The sequence below is a fragment of the Saccopteryx leptura genome, chromosome 3 (assembly GCF_036850995.1).
Source record: "Saccopteryx leptura isolate mSacLep1 chromosome 3, mSacLep1_pri_phased_curated, whole genome shotgun sequence".
Taxonomy (NCBI): Eukaryota; Metazoa; Chordata; class Mammalia; order Chiroptera; family Emballonuridae; genus Saccopteryx; species Saccopteryx leptura.
The window spans coordinates 314,586,045-314,600,544 of record NC_089505.1 but is presented as its reverse complement, the minus strand read 5'-3'; the positions used below and the strand labels follow the sequence as shown (position 1 = coordinate 314,600,544).

Genomic DNA, 14,500 nt, shown 5'->3' with positions numbered 1-14,500 from the left:
ACAACCAAGACTACTTTATCCAGCAAGGCTATCATTTAAAATTGAAGGAGAAATAAAAAGCTTCTCAGACAAAAAAAACCTCAAGGAATTCATTACAACCAAACCAATGTTGCAGGAAATGTTAAGGGGCCAGGTGTAAACAGATCAAAGTGGGAAAAGAATATAGCAAAAGAGGAATACAGCTTTAAAGAATAAAATGGCAATAAACAACTACATATCAATAATAACCTTAAATGTAAATGGATTAAATTATCCAATCAAAAGACATAGAGTACCTGCATGGATAAGAAAACAGGACCCGTACATATATTGTCTACAAGAGACACACCTTAAAACAAAAGATGCACATAGACTAAAGGTCAAAGGATGGAAAAAAACATTTCATACAAATGGAAATGGAAAAAAAGCTGGGGTAGCAATACTTATATCAGACAAAATGGACTTTAAAACAAAAGATATTGTAAAAGATAAAGAAGGCCACTACATAATGATAAAGGTAGCAATCCAACAGTAAGATATAACTATTATAAATATCTATGCACCTAATATAGGAACACCTACATATATTAGACTGATGGATATATAGAGCGAGATCAACAGCAATACTATAATAGTAGGGGATTTCAATACCCCACTAACATCACTAGATAGATCCTCAAGAAAGAAAATTAACCTCTTGGTTCCTGAGATTATCATTAGAAGAGAGAGCAGAGAGGAGAGCAGAGAAAGGCCACGTAGAGGAGACCAGGAGAAGCAGCCAAGAGTGTTGAGTGAGAAACCAGTTTGTGCAGAGTTTGTGCAGGAAGAAGGAAGGAGATGGGGAACAGAGGTCAATAAGTCTGGTGAGCTAGAAACCTTTGATTCCAGAAAACTCGGATAAGTCCAGTAGCTTTGTGAGCACTGAAAGAGTGCGTTTTGGAGTCCAGTGTATGTTTTTACTTGCCTGCAGGGTGCAAGCTAGGATTAAAGATGATGGCCCACCAAAAAAAAAAAAAAAAAAAGAAAGAAAATTAACAAAGAAACAACAGACTTAAAGGACACACTAGATCAACTCGATTTAATAGATATGTTCAGAACCTTTCACTCTAAAGCAGCAGAATATACATTCTTTTCGAGTGCTCATGACACATTCTCTAGGATAGACCACATGTTAGGGCACAAAAGTGGTCTCAACAAATTTAAGAAGATTGAAATCATATTAAGCATTTTCTCTGATCACAATGGCATGAAACTAGAAATCAACCACAACAGAAAACTCAAAAATTCTCAAACACATGGAAACTAAATAGCAGGTTGTTAAATAATGAATAGATTAAGAATGAGATTAAAGAAGAAATAAAAAATATTCCTAGAAACAAATGATAATGAGCATACAACAACTCAAAATTTATAGGACACAGCAAAAGCAGTACTGAGAGGGAAGTTCATAGCACTACAGGCACACTTTAAGAAGCTAGACAAAGCTCAAATAAACAACTTAACCCTGCATCTAAAAGAACAAGAAAAAGAACAGCAAGTAAAGCCCAAATGTAGTAGAAGGAAGGAAATAATAAAGATCAGAGCAGAAATAAATGGCATAGAGGCTAAAGAAACAATACAGAGGATCAATGAAACTAGGAGCTGGTTCTTTGAAAAGGTAAACAAGATCGATGAACCTTTAACTAGACTAACCAAAAAAAAAAAAAAAAGAGAGGATTCAAATAAATAAAATTAGAAATCAGAGTGGAGAAATAACAACTGACATAACAGAAATACAAAATATTGTAAGAAAATACTATGAAGAAATGTATGCCAAAAAACTAGACAACCTAGATGAAATGGACAAATTCCTTGAAACTTACAATCTTCCAAAAATCAATCTGGAAGAATCAGAAAACCTAAACAGACCGATTACACCAAATGAGATCAAAACAGTTATCAAAAAACTCCCAACAAAGAAGAGTCCAGGGCTTGATGGCTTCACAGTGAATTCTACCAAATATTCAAAGTAGAACTAACTTTTATCCTTCTCAAGCTATTTCAAAAAATTCAAGAGGAAGGAAGACTTCCATACTTCTTCTATGAGGCGAGCATAATTCTGATTCCAAAACCAGGCAAAGACAACACAAAGAAAGAAAATTATAGGCAAATATCCCTGATGAATATAGATGCTAAAATCCTTAACAAAATATTAGCAAACCAGATCCAACAATATATGGAAAAAATCATACACCATGATCAAGTGGGATTTATTCTGGGGAGGCAAGGTTGGTACAATATTCATAAATCAATCAATGTGATTCATCACATAAACAAAAGGAAGGAGAAAAACCCCATGATAATTTCAATAGATGCAGAAAAAGCATTTGATAAAACCCAGCACCCATTCATGATCAAAACTCTCAGCAAAGTGGGAATACAGGGAACATACCACAACATGATAAAAGCCATCTATGAGAAACCCACAGCCAACATCATACTCAATGGGCAAAAATTAAAAGCAATCCCCTTAAGATCAGGAATAAGGCAGGGGTGTGCCCTTTCACCACTCTTATTCAACATAGTTCTGGAAGTCCTAGCCACAGCAATTAGACAAAAAGAAGAAATAAAAGGCATTCAAGATGGAAAAGAAGAAGTAAAACTATCATTATTTGCAGATGATATGATATTGTATATAGAAAACCCTAAAGTCTCAGTCAAAAAACTACTGGACCTGATAAATGAATTTAGCAAAGTGGCAGGTTATAAAATTAATACTCAGAAATCAGAGGCATTTTTATACACTAACAATGAACTGTCAGAAAGAGAAATTAAGGAAACAATCCCCTTCACTATTACAACCAAAAAAATAAAGTACCTAGGAGTAAATTTAACCAAGGAGACTAAAGACTTGTACTCGGAAAAATTATAAAACATTGATAAAAGAAATCAAGGAAGATACAAACAAGTGGAAGCATATATCGTGCTCATGGTTAAGAAGAATAAACATCATTAAAATGTCTATATTACCCAAAGCAATTTATAAATTCACTGCAATACCAATTAAAATACCAATGACATACTTTAAAGATATAGATCACATATTCCAAAAATTTATATGAAACCAAAAAATAACACGAATAACCTCAGCAATCTTAAAAAAGAAGAATAAAGTGGGAAGTATCACACTTCCTGATATCAAGTTATACTACAGGGCCATTGTACTCAAAACAGCCTGGTACTGGCATAAGAACAGGCATATAGATCAATGGAACGGAACAGAGAACCCAGAACTAAACTCACACCTTTATGGACAACTGATATTTGACAAAGGAGGTAAGGGCATACAATGGAGTAAAGACAGCCTCTTTAATAAATGGTGCTGGAAAAATTGGACGGTTACCTGCAAAAAAATGAAACTAGACCACCAACTGACACCATTCACAAAAATAATCTCAAAATGGATAAAATACTTAAATGTAAGCCGTGAAACCATAAGCATTTTAGAAGAAAACATAGGCAGTAAGCTCCCGACGTCTCTCGCAGCAATATATTTGCTGATTTATCTCCACGGTCAAGTGAAATAAAAGACAGGATAAACAAATGGGACTATATTAAACTAAAAAGCTTTTGCACAGCTAAAAACAATAAGAACAGAATAAAAAGACAAACTACACAATGGGAGAACATATTCGACAATACGTCTGATAAGGGGTTAATAACCAAAATTTATAAAGAACTTGTAAATCTCAACACCAGGAAGACAAACAGTCCAATCAAAAAAATAGGCGAAAGAAATGAATAGACACTTCTCCAAAGAGGACATACAGATGGCCAATAGGCATATGAAAAAATGCTCAACATCACTAATCATTAGAGAAATGCAAATTAAATCCACAATGAGATATCACCTCACACCAGTCAGAATGGCGCTCATCAACAAAACAACATAGAATAAGTGCTGGCGAGGATGTGGAGAAAAGGGAATCCTCCTGCACTGCTGGTGGGAATGCAGACTGGTGCAGCCACTGTGGAAAACAGTATGGAGATTCCTCTAAAAATTAAAAATCGAACTGCCTTTTGACCCAGCTATCCCTTTTAGGAATATATCCTAAGAACACCATAGAACTGTTCCAAAAGAAGAAATGCACCCTCATGTTTATGGCAGCATTGTTCACAATAGCGAAGATCTGGAAACAGCCCAAGTGTCCATCAATTGATGAGTGGATTAAAAAGCTTTGGTACATATATACTATGGAATACTACTCAGCCATAAGAAATTGATGACATTGGATCATTTACAATAACATGGATGGACCTTGATAACATTATGCTGAGTGAAATAAGTAAATCAGAAAAAACTAAGAACTATATGAATCCATACATAGATGGGACATAAAAATGAGACTCAGAGACGTGGACAAGAATGTAATGGTAATGGGGGTGGGGGTAGGGAGTGAGGAGGGGGTGAGGAAGGAGAGAGAGGGAGTAGGGGGAGGGGAGGGGCACAAAGAAAACCAGATAGAAGGTGACAGAAGACAAATTGACTTTGGGTGAGGGGTATGCAGCATAATCAAATGTCAAAATAATCTGGAGATGTTTTCTCTGAACATATGTACCCTGATTTATCAATGTGACTGCATTAAAATTAATAAAAAATTAAATTAAATTAAAAAAAAGGTTGACAACCTCTGTTCTAGATGATAACTTCCTGGAGGATAGGGTACTTACTACAGTGCCTGCCTGGCCTATATAAATGTCAAATAATTACCAATCGAATCAATGCGTGAATTAATGAATAAATTATTCAGGTAGTTTCAAAGGAGCAATTCCACATGTTAACATCAGCCTATGACAAGGAAAAGGAAGGTAGGACCATGGCACATATTACCTTATTACATCAGTAAATTGCTGGTATTAATAGGGTCAGTGAGACTGAAAGGCTAGTAAATGCATCTGCAGAATCACAAACATACTGTGTATTAAGCCTCAGTGCTTTGAAACTTAGCCATGTAAGACCTGTGCTACCTGCAGCAACAATAAGGAAATGTGTATCATTATCCTAGAATCAAACTGTAGGAAAAGTAAGTGCAGAAGTGCAGAGGGATGTTTGATCTCTTAATACATGTCATTCACAGAACAGCAACCGTATTACCCCAGCTCTGACAGCTCAGGTTGCAATCTCTTAAAATATGACCAGGATGGGGCAGCCAACAGCAGGCAAGGTTTTCACATGCACACCTGCTAATCCCAGAACGTCTTCCCTGCTTTGGAATTATATGTCAGTGAGAGAAGGGACCTAGAGTAACCCAATGGCAAATGGAAAGTACTAAGTCAGGGACCCTACCAGTTTAGAAGTTTCTTATAAGACAAAGGTTCCCTTGGGAAAATATCCCAGGAGGGTATCTTCTCCATTTTCTCTACTCTTCTCTGTCTGCACTCTATTCTTGGGCATCTTATCTGTTTGTGTCATTCAGTTTCTTCTTTTATGCTGACAATCCCTAAATCTGTATGTTGGGCCACAGCCTCTGAAGGTTGTGTTTTGTGTTTCTAACTACGGAAATAAACCCAACTCCACTAACTGAGATACCAAACATAAAAAGGTAAAAGCTTCTCTAATAATATTGAGATTTTACAGACAAGGTCTCTTACGAAAAGATCTTAAAAGAACTATAATGTTAATAGGAGCAAGAGTTGAAAGGGGGCAGTGGTTATATACTCAGCATTAATATCACAGAGAACTAAGCTGGATCCCAAAATCTACCCTTACTATCTGTGTGACCCAGACAAAGGCTCCCAAATCTTCATAAACAGCAGTCTCCTCACCTAAAAACTGGGAATAGTAACAGTCACTATATCATGAGAATGATCGTCCCATTCTATGGCTCCTGGCATTATGCCTACAAAGCTTCTCATCTCCCAGACTGACTCTCCTTGCTTTTCCCATAGAACATCTTGGAAGATGGTCTATGGTCAGTATTCACCCTTGTAACCCTTGTACTTTCAGCTCAACGTTCTGCGGAAACTTCTCAATTTGGTTAACAACGACCTAAATGGCGATTATAGTCCTATGTGACACACTTTGCTTGCAATGATAAAGTAATTTTGATAAGAAATAGATGCTTCCCCCATGTAGGAGCCTCAAGAACAACTTGTTGGATGAATGAGGGTGTTCATCTGGAGCAACCAGAAGCAGCATGATGCACGGAATGGTGGAGGAATGGTGGAGGAATGGTAATGGAGAGGGGAGCCGAAGATCAGCAACAGAGAAGTACTGCCTCCAAGATCAAGCAGTGAACACACAAGGCCAAGGAAAACAAGAGTGAAGGGTGTGAACCCAGCAGTGGCATCTGGACACATTTTCATAAGGTGTAGTTATATGCTGCTTAGGTGAGCAGCAGCCACCCTACTGATACATCCTGCAGCATTTGTTACTATTAATCTCCCTTGGCTACAATGGAAACATTCTCTCCAGTGCTGGCTCCCAGGACATCACACCCTCTTGGCCAGGGGTCCCCAAACTTTTTACACAGGGGGCCAGTTCACTGTCCCTCAGACCATTGGAGGGCCGGACTATAAAAAAAACTATGAACAAATCCCTACATACACTGCACATATCTTATTTTAAAGTAAAAAAAAAAAAAGGGAACAAATACAATATTTAAAATAAAGAACAAGTAAATTTAAATCAACAAACTGACCAGTATTTCAATGGGAACTATGCTCCTCTCACTGACCACTAATGAAAGAGGTGCCCCTTCCAGAAGTGCGGCGGGGGCCGGTTAATGGCCTCGGGGGGCCGCATGTGGCCCACCGGCTGTAGTTTGGGAACCCCTGCTCTTGGCTATTCTCAAGGCCCTTGAGCTATTCCTTAGTTCAGCGGTCCCCAAACATTTTACACAGGGGGTCAGTTCACTGTCCCTCAGACCGTTGGAGGGCTGGACTATAAAAAAAAAAACTATGAACAAATCCCTATGCACACTGCACATATCTTATTTTAAAGTAAAAAAACAAAACAGGAACAAATACAATATTTAAAATAAAGAACAAGTAAATTTAAATCAACAAATTGACCAGTATTTCAATGGGAACTATTGGTCTGCTTTTGGCTAATGAGATGGTCAATGTGCTCCTCTCACTGACCACCAATGAAAGAGGTGCCCCTTCTGGAAGTGCAGCGGGGGGCGGATAAATGGCCCCAGGGGGCTGCATGTAGCCCGTGGGCCGTAGTTTGGGGACCCCTGCCTTAGTTCTCTGAGTGGCGCCATCTCCTCTACCTGCACTGAGCTGTACACTCATCTGGGCAAGCTTGTCTCCTCCTTCACTTGAGCTGATCTGATCATTGAATCCACTTCTTCTCCTTGGTCATGAAGCTAAATGTACTTCCCAACCTCCCCTGCAGTCAGGTGTGGCCATGTGACTGGGTTCTAGCCCACAGAAAGTAAGCATAAGTGGTGCTCACCACTTCTAGCACGGGCTTTTAAAAAATTTCCCTTATGCTCCTTCAAGCTCTTCCCCTTCCTGCTGGCTACATGCCCACAGCTCAGACAACCTTGAAGGAGAGGCTTTAAAAAATGGCAGGATGTGGCCCTGGCTGGTTGGCTCAGCAGTAGAGCGTCGGCCTGGCGTGCAGGAGTCCTGGGTTCGATTCCCGGCCAGGGCACACAGGAGAAGTGCCCATCTGCTTCTCCACCCCTCCCCCTCTCCTTTCTCTCTGTCTCTCTCTTCCCCCCCCCCCCCCGCAGCCAAGGCTCCATTGGAGCAAAGTTTGCCCGGGCGCTGAGGATGGCTCTGTGGCCTCTGCCTCAGGCACTAGAATGGCTCTGGTTGCAACAGAGCGACGCCCGGGATGGGCAGAGCATCCTCCCCAGTGGGCGTGCTGGGTGGATCCCGGTCGGGCGCATGCGGGAGTCTGTCTGACTGCCTCCCCGTTTCTGGCTTTGGAAAAACACACACACACACACACACACACACACACACACACACACACACACACAAGGCAGGATGTCTTTCAACCTGGACCCTGAATAAACCATACAGAAAAAAAAAGCCTTTACTGTTAATCAAAAATGCATTTGTTAGATTTTATGTGAGTAAAAAAATAAATTTTCACTGTGAAAAATCACTAAAATTTTGAGGTTTATCTGTGACACAGCTACCATCTTTGCTGTTAAATGCCAATCTATATCATTAGTACAAATCTCTATTTTTAACGTTAGACTCAATTTTCTAATTTCTCCCCTCTCTTTTACCAGACTCACCCCTAATACTTCCCAGGAATATACCCTGGACCTCCCAGTCTGGGCCAGTCTTCTTTTCCACATATTTGCAGAGCACCTTTCTTTTCACAACAACCATAATTGTCTATGACTGTAATTATCTCCTTCCCCAAATCGCAGGTGAATGTTTTGAAATAAAGACTGTGTTTTAATATCTGTATCCTCTGTGCCTCGTTGGCACTCAAAAATAGTTTCTTCTAAGAACAAACAGAAAAATATGAAGGCCCAAAGGTGGTGTGATCTAAATTTATAAAATAATGAAAGAACAGAGAAGCTAGATGAGAAACTTTTAAAATTAACCTTTAGAAAAAGAAAAATTAGAAGAAATTGTTAAAGGTTGAAAAAAGGGTTTTAAAAATTTAAGGACACATGAAATATAACTTTACTGAACAGTTAGTAAATATGAAGTTATAAAATGATAAGCAATATAATAAAAGGTTATCAAATGTTAAAAGAAAACTTGGTTTATGTAAAGTATTTCTCAAGCCTTTTGAGATTTAGCATGAAGAAAAAATATATAGCCTTCCAAAACAGGAGTCCCATAAGTTCCTGGAGGATAGGAGACAAGTAAAGTAGCTCTTTTATAATATCAAAATCTCTGTTTAAATACATTATAGTTATGCCGCCCATGTTCCAGCAGGTAACTTCCCTGTGCATTAGCATTTAGAGCACCTATGCAGAGCCCAAGGTCGGAGTTAGGTGACATAAGTGGGGCTACAGAACAATCAGAACTTTCCAGGGTATTCTTTCTAATTCCCTCGCCCTTCTTCATACAGATTTTTCCTGTGCGGGCCTAGGAAGAACTATTTCAAAGCCCATGAATGACTTACAAAAATAACCAGCATTCTCACTTTACTTCCAAGACCTTTTTCCTTTACATGCTTGGGAAAACACACCATAAAGGTTTGACGGCTTCAATAGTTTGACTATTTCAGTGACTTCTATTTACTCCATAAAAACTTACTTTTAAAATATAGATCATAAATGATAGCTGGGTTTTGTTCATCCTTGACCTTTATATTGCTTTCACAAGTTCAAGACATTTAACTTTCATCTGCAAAGATGTGACTGATCTAAAGAGAGTTAAACATAAAACAGACATTTCCCTTCTACAGAGACAGAAATTTAACCTCTAACTCAGAATTTAAATGAAAGATTTAAGGTGCCATACTCACCTGCATCTGGGATATAGTTAAAGGGTATCGGAATAATATCCAGGTCACACCTTCACTGCAAGGTGGAATAGTAAGAGAGCCTTCATACACCCAATAATCACGCAGCAGAGGATCTATGCAACCACGTGGACGTGTCACAGAAAAGGCAGGTTAATTAATCATAAATTTGAAGACTCCAACAATAATTTTCAAAATTACAAACTTTCCAAGTAACATTTCTTAGACTGATGTCATTTTTAAACTAGAGCCTCACATGTATTCTTAAACTAATCATCATAAGGAAATTAACTGATAGAAAACACAATGAGTCTTCAGTTATTTATAGGAATTTCAATCAATGCTTTATCATGCATGTCCAAATACAGCTATATAAACTTAATAAACAATCTCATCTATATAAACTCGATATGTACATATATATCAAGTTTAGTCACTTTAGCAGAGCATATTCAGTCTTCTTGTTTGTTTGTTTTTACTTTATTGGAGAATTTACCTAATTATACTTAATATTTATTGAATGCTTACTACATGTTAGGCACTCTTCTACTTTAATTCACTTAACCTTTACAACAAACCAATGAAATAGGTCCTACTTTAGCCCCATTTTACAGATGGGGAAACTGAATCACAGAAGGTTATAGAATTTGCCCAGGGTCACTGGGTTACTAGCTGACAGAGCCAGGATTCAAACCAAAGCAGTCTGGTTTCAAAGTGAGTGTTTCTAACCGTTCTGTCCTGCCTATCCCTATCTATATTGCTTCTCCAATAGCAAAATTTTAAAAGCATATTATAATAAGATAAAAGAAATTATTCTTATGAAATATTTTAGCTCTGCATTAGAGAAATTCACGACTAACTGATGGGTAAATGTTCAGTTTGTTATAAAGCAATTAAATGTAGAATGTAGAAGACATGATGTATCAATCTATTTAGTTTTGTTTGAAACACTAACAAATTTCACACAATACATATAGGCAAAGATTTTTGAAGACCAAAATTTTGTATGAAACAATCTTTAACTCAAATTATATTCTGAGTACATATTTTATACACAATTCTTACCCATTTGGACAGACATAATTAAATTCACACCTAAATATCACTACAAAGAAGTTACCTTATAAAAACAGATTTATAGTTTATTTTACTCTAGAAATTAATAAAAACAAATAATTTTTAAAGTATGCCAAGGATATGCTCTTATACTGATACTTAAATATAAGTAGCCATTTTTACAAAAAAGGAAAACCTTCATTAATTAATGGAACTAGTGGTAAAGTATTTATTATTTCAATAGGTTTACTCCCATGTTCAGAGCTTGAAAGGAGTACCTACTACAAAGAATATATATATATATATATATATATATATATATATATATACACACACAAAGAATATATTATATATATACATACACACACACATATATATTCTAAGAAAACTTTATTAACTAATAATATATAGTTATATATTCTGAGGAAAGCAATGTACTCATTTCCACAGTTAAAATTAATCTTATGAATGAGATGTACTCTTACCTGGTAATAAAGTGTTAGGATTAAAGCAGGGTATTATTTTAGACTTCCCCTAAAAAAAGATAATCCCATGTTAACATAGAATTTCTTAATTTTACAATAATAAAGTTATTAGCACTAAAAATCCAAGTTGTAGTCTTCTGAATGACATCATTGGACCCCATAGATTTATTTCTGTCTCATTCTATCTTCTCATTAGAGCAACGGGGGTTGGTTCCAACAAGATGCTTCTGTTTGAGTCTATGGCTATTTTCTTTTCTACCACAGTTCAGTTTTCCCTGCAATTCTTGGTGTGAAATTCATAACTGTCTATCTAGTGTCTGTCTATACGTTGTCAGCTACTTTTCCTGCTCTTAGCACAGGGATTGGGAACCTTTTTGGTTGAGAGAGCCATGAACGCCACATATTTTAAAATGTAATTCCATGAGAGTCACACAACGACCCATGTACATTAAGCATTATTCAGTAAAAATTTGGTGTTGTCCCACAGGACAGCTGTGATTGGCTCCAGCCACCCGCAACCATGAACATGAGCAGTATGAGATGAATGGATTGTAATACATGATAATGTTTTATATTTTTAACGTTATTATTTACTTTATTAAAGATTTGTCTACGAGCCAGATGCAGCCATCCAAAGAGCCACATCTGGCTCGCGAGCCATAGGTTCCCGACCCCTGTCTTAGCACATCCAAACCAGAGACTGGGCCTCAGAGTAAAATGCCTGAACCCTGGCTCTGATAATTATTCTTACTTGACTTTGCTCTTGGTACTCTGATCTTGGCATTACAACCTGCCTTCCCAATTCTTGATTTTCCAATTCGGATTTGGTAATTCAGCTCTAGGATCTACTCTACATGCCCTTCTCCTCCAGGGAGGGAGAGCTGACTGAAATGAAAACGTTCCATTTCAATCAACTGTTATCAAAGCTAGATTTAATTTTCAAGGAAAATACTTGTGCTCTTATTCAATAATTCATATTAATAACCACTATTTTAAATAGTGCTACATAAATTGCTCAGGCCTTTGAGGCAGACAGACTGTCATGACAGTTGGATATCCCTTATATAAGATTATTTTGTGAATGCAGACATAACAGGAAAAGTTGATGTATAACCTCTACATCTCTTCCTTACTTTTGGAGACTATTTGACGCATTAAAGATCCTGCTTACTTGCCTACCACCACCCTCCTGAATCCCATAATGACATGTCGTATTAGCTGAAGAAATAAAGGAAAATTTCACCAGTCATTTTTATAGGACAAATGTCAGTCAAAATAGGTCCTCATACCCTTTTTACCAGCTTCTTTGACTACTTTGCACTTTGTGTTGACACCTGGATTCATTCTGAGCCTACTCAGGAGATCCTTGATCCTTGGGTTTTGCCCTGTTCAAGATGCCCTGTGCTTATGCTAGTGTAGAGCTAATCAGAAGCCATCAGCCTGGGGTCTTTGGATCTGTGTGCTGCATCTCCAGAGCTACACAGGAATAAACTACTCCACTACAAGGCTGCTCTGATTCTACTGCCTTAATGTAAGCGAAAAGGGCACTGTTTACAACAGAACTTGGCTTCCCAGCAACATTAGAATGAACACTTCAGGTAAAATCAATCTATACCACCTTCCCTGGGATCTATTCTCTTATGGCTCATGTGTACTTGTCATTTTTTTTAACATAAATATTGTGAAGAATGGCTGCCACAATTTTTATGTTTCATTTACACAACTTTTGTATAACTAGGGGGTGGAAAGGGTTAACTCAGCAAGCCTAGGTTGCTCAAATCTTCACATTTCAAAAAATGGCCTATCTTCAAGACTGGCCCTTCTTAATATAATATTGTATGTCAACTGTAATTGAAAAATAAAACAAACAAACAAAAAAAGCTGCTCCTTAGCTGGCTCCTGAGTGATCATCTCCAAGCCCCTGGAACATTCTCTCCTACAGAGTGTTCTGTATGTCGGAGGCCTGGGCCCATACTGCACCAGTTTAACTAGATAAGTTGATCCTAACAATGTGATTTATGGTGAAGGCCTAATGTGGCTGAGGGTCAGGGTGGGCTGCCTGCATGACCGACCCCTGATAAAATTCCTAGACGCCAAGGCTCAAGTAAGCCTCCCTAGCTGGTAACACCTCACTTGTGCATGACACATCATTGCAGGGAGAAACAGGTACACCCCCCGCCACTCCACTGGGAGGGGACACCTGAAAGCTATGCCTGGTTTCTCCTGGACTGTGTGCCAGGAGCCTTTTCTTGCACCGGGCTTCCATCTGTGTCCTTCTGCTATAATAAACCACAGCTTTTCTCTGAGTCTATTTAGTGAATCATCGAGCCTGAGGATGGATTGGGGACCTCTTACACAACCAGGATTTTAATTTTCTTTAAAAGAATGACTTACCTTGTACTGAATATCCTGGAGGATTTCAGTCACAGCCTTTAGGCCTATGTGTTCTTTTCCTATCTGAAACATAGAAAGCATAAACCGTAATCACAAAAGTATTCAATATTTAGCTTTTACTCAAAATAACTAATTACGGAAGCGAGGATCAAGTCTACCTGAATTTCCTTCTTGGGGAATAATTAAATGACCTTTTCATTAACAACCAGGTCAACATTTGCTGAAGGTAATTAAAGTTGGAACAGAAGCTACCCTAATCAAACATTAGACATGTTCTCAGACATTTCCAAGAATCCATTCTAAATTCATCATGCTTACGTATAAGGCATCACTCACTGGTTTACAAAAATATAAAATCATGTAACAAAGCAATATAAAAGTTTCAAGGATATTTCTGAATCAAAATTGTGCATCACATGCTCAAACCTTTTCATTTTTATGTCTGGCACTTCTAGATCATTATAAAGATTTTATCAATGTTGAAAAACTTGTATTAACTGAGTAAAGCGGGTATGTGATTTTATATGCTAAAGTCACCAATAGCAGGACATTACTTGATTAAAACTGGATATAATTTCTATAATCACCTTTTTATTCTCAAATAATGATAGCCTGTTAATGACTCTCTATTTTAAAATATCATATATTATTAAAACTTTTTCATGTATAAAATGCTCCAAAGAATTTGAGACTTTAAAAAAATCTTACATTAAGTACTCTTAATTTTTACCTTTAAAAGTTATAAGTGCGGCCCTGGCCGGTTGGCTCAGTGGTAGAGCGTCGGCCTGGCGTGCAGAGGTCCCAGGTTCGATTCCCGGCCAGAGCACACAGGAGAAGCGCCCATCTGCTTCTCCACCCCTCTCCCTCTCCTTCCTCTCTGTCTCTCTCTTCCCCTCCCACAGCGAGGCTCCATTGGAGCAAAGATGGCCCAGGCGCTGGGGATGGCTCCTTGGCCTCTGCCCCAGGCGCTGGAGTGGCTCTAGTCGCTAACAGAGCTACGCCCCGGAGGGGCAGAGCATCGCCCCCTGGTGGGCAGAGCGTCGCCCCCTGGTGGGCGTGCCGGGTGGATCCCGGTCGGGCGCATGCGGGAGGCTGTCTGTCTCTCCCCGTTTCCAGCTTCAGAAAAATACAAAAAAAAAAAAAGTTATAAGTGCAA

The 14,500-nt window shown here is 38.2% G+C and overlaps 1 protein-coding gene across 2 annotated transcripts in view; it reads right to left on the bottom strand.

The window, feature by feature from the left end:
• Positions 1 to 14,500, bottom strand: part of CA8 (carbonic anhydrase 8) — a 113,897-nt gene that overhangs the window by 35,702 nt on the left and 63,695 nt on the right. For both annotated transcript variants that reach the window (XM_066379001.1, XM_066379000.1), the window contains exons 5-7: positions 13,345 to 13,407; positions 10,951 to 10,999; positions 9,413 to 9,525 (exon numbers count right to left, since the gene is read on the bottom strand). In XM_066379001.1, the coding sequence (XP_066235098.1) occupies positions 9,413 to 9,525; positions 10,951 to 10,999; positions 13,345 to 13,407 (225 nt within the window). The remainder of the gene's footprint in view (positions 1 to 9,412; positions 9,526 to 10,950; positions 11,000 to 13,344; positions 13,408 to 14,500) is intronic.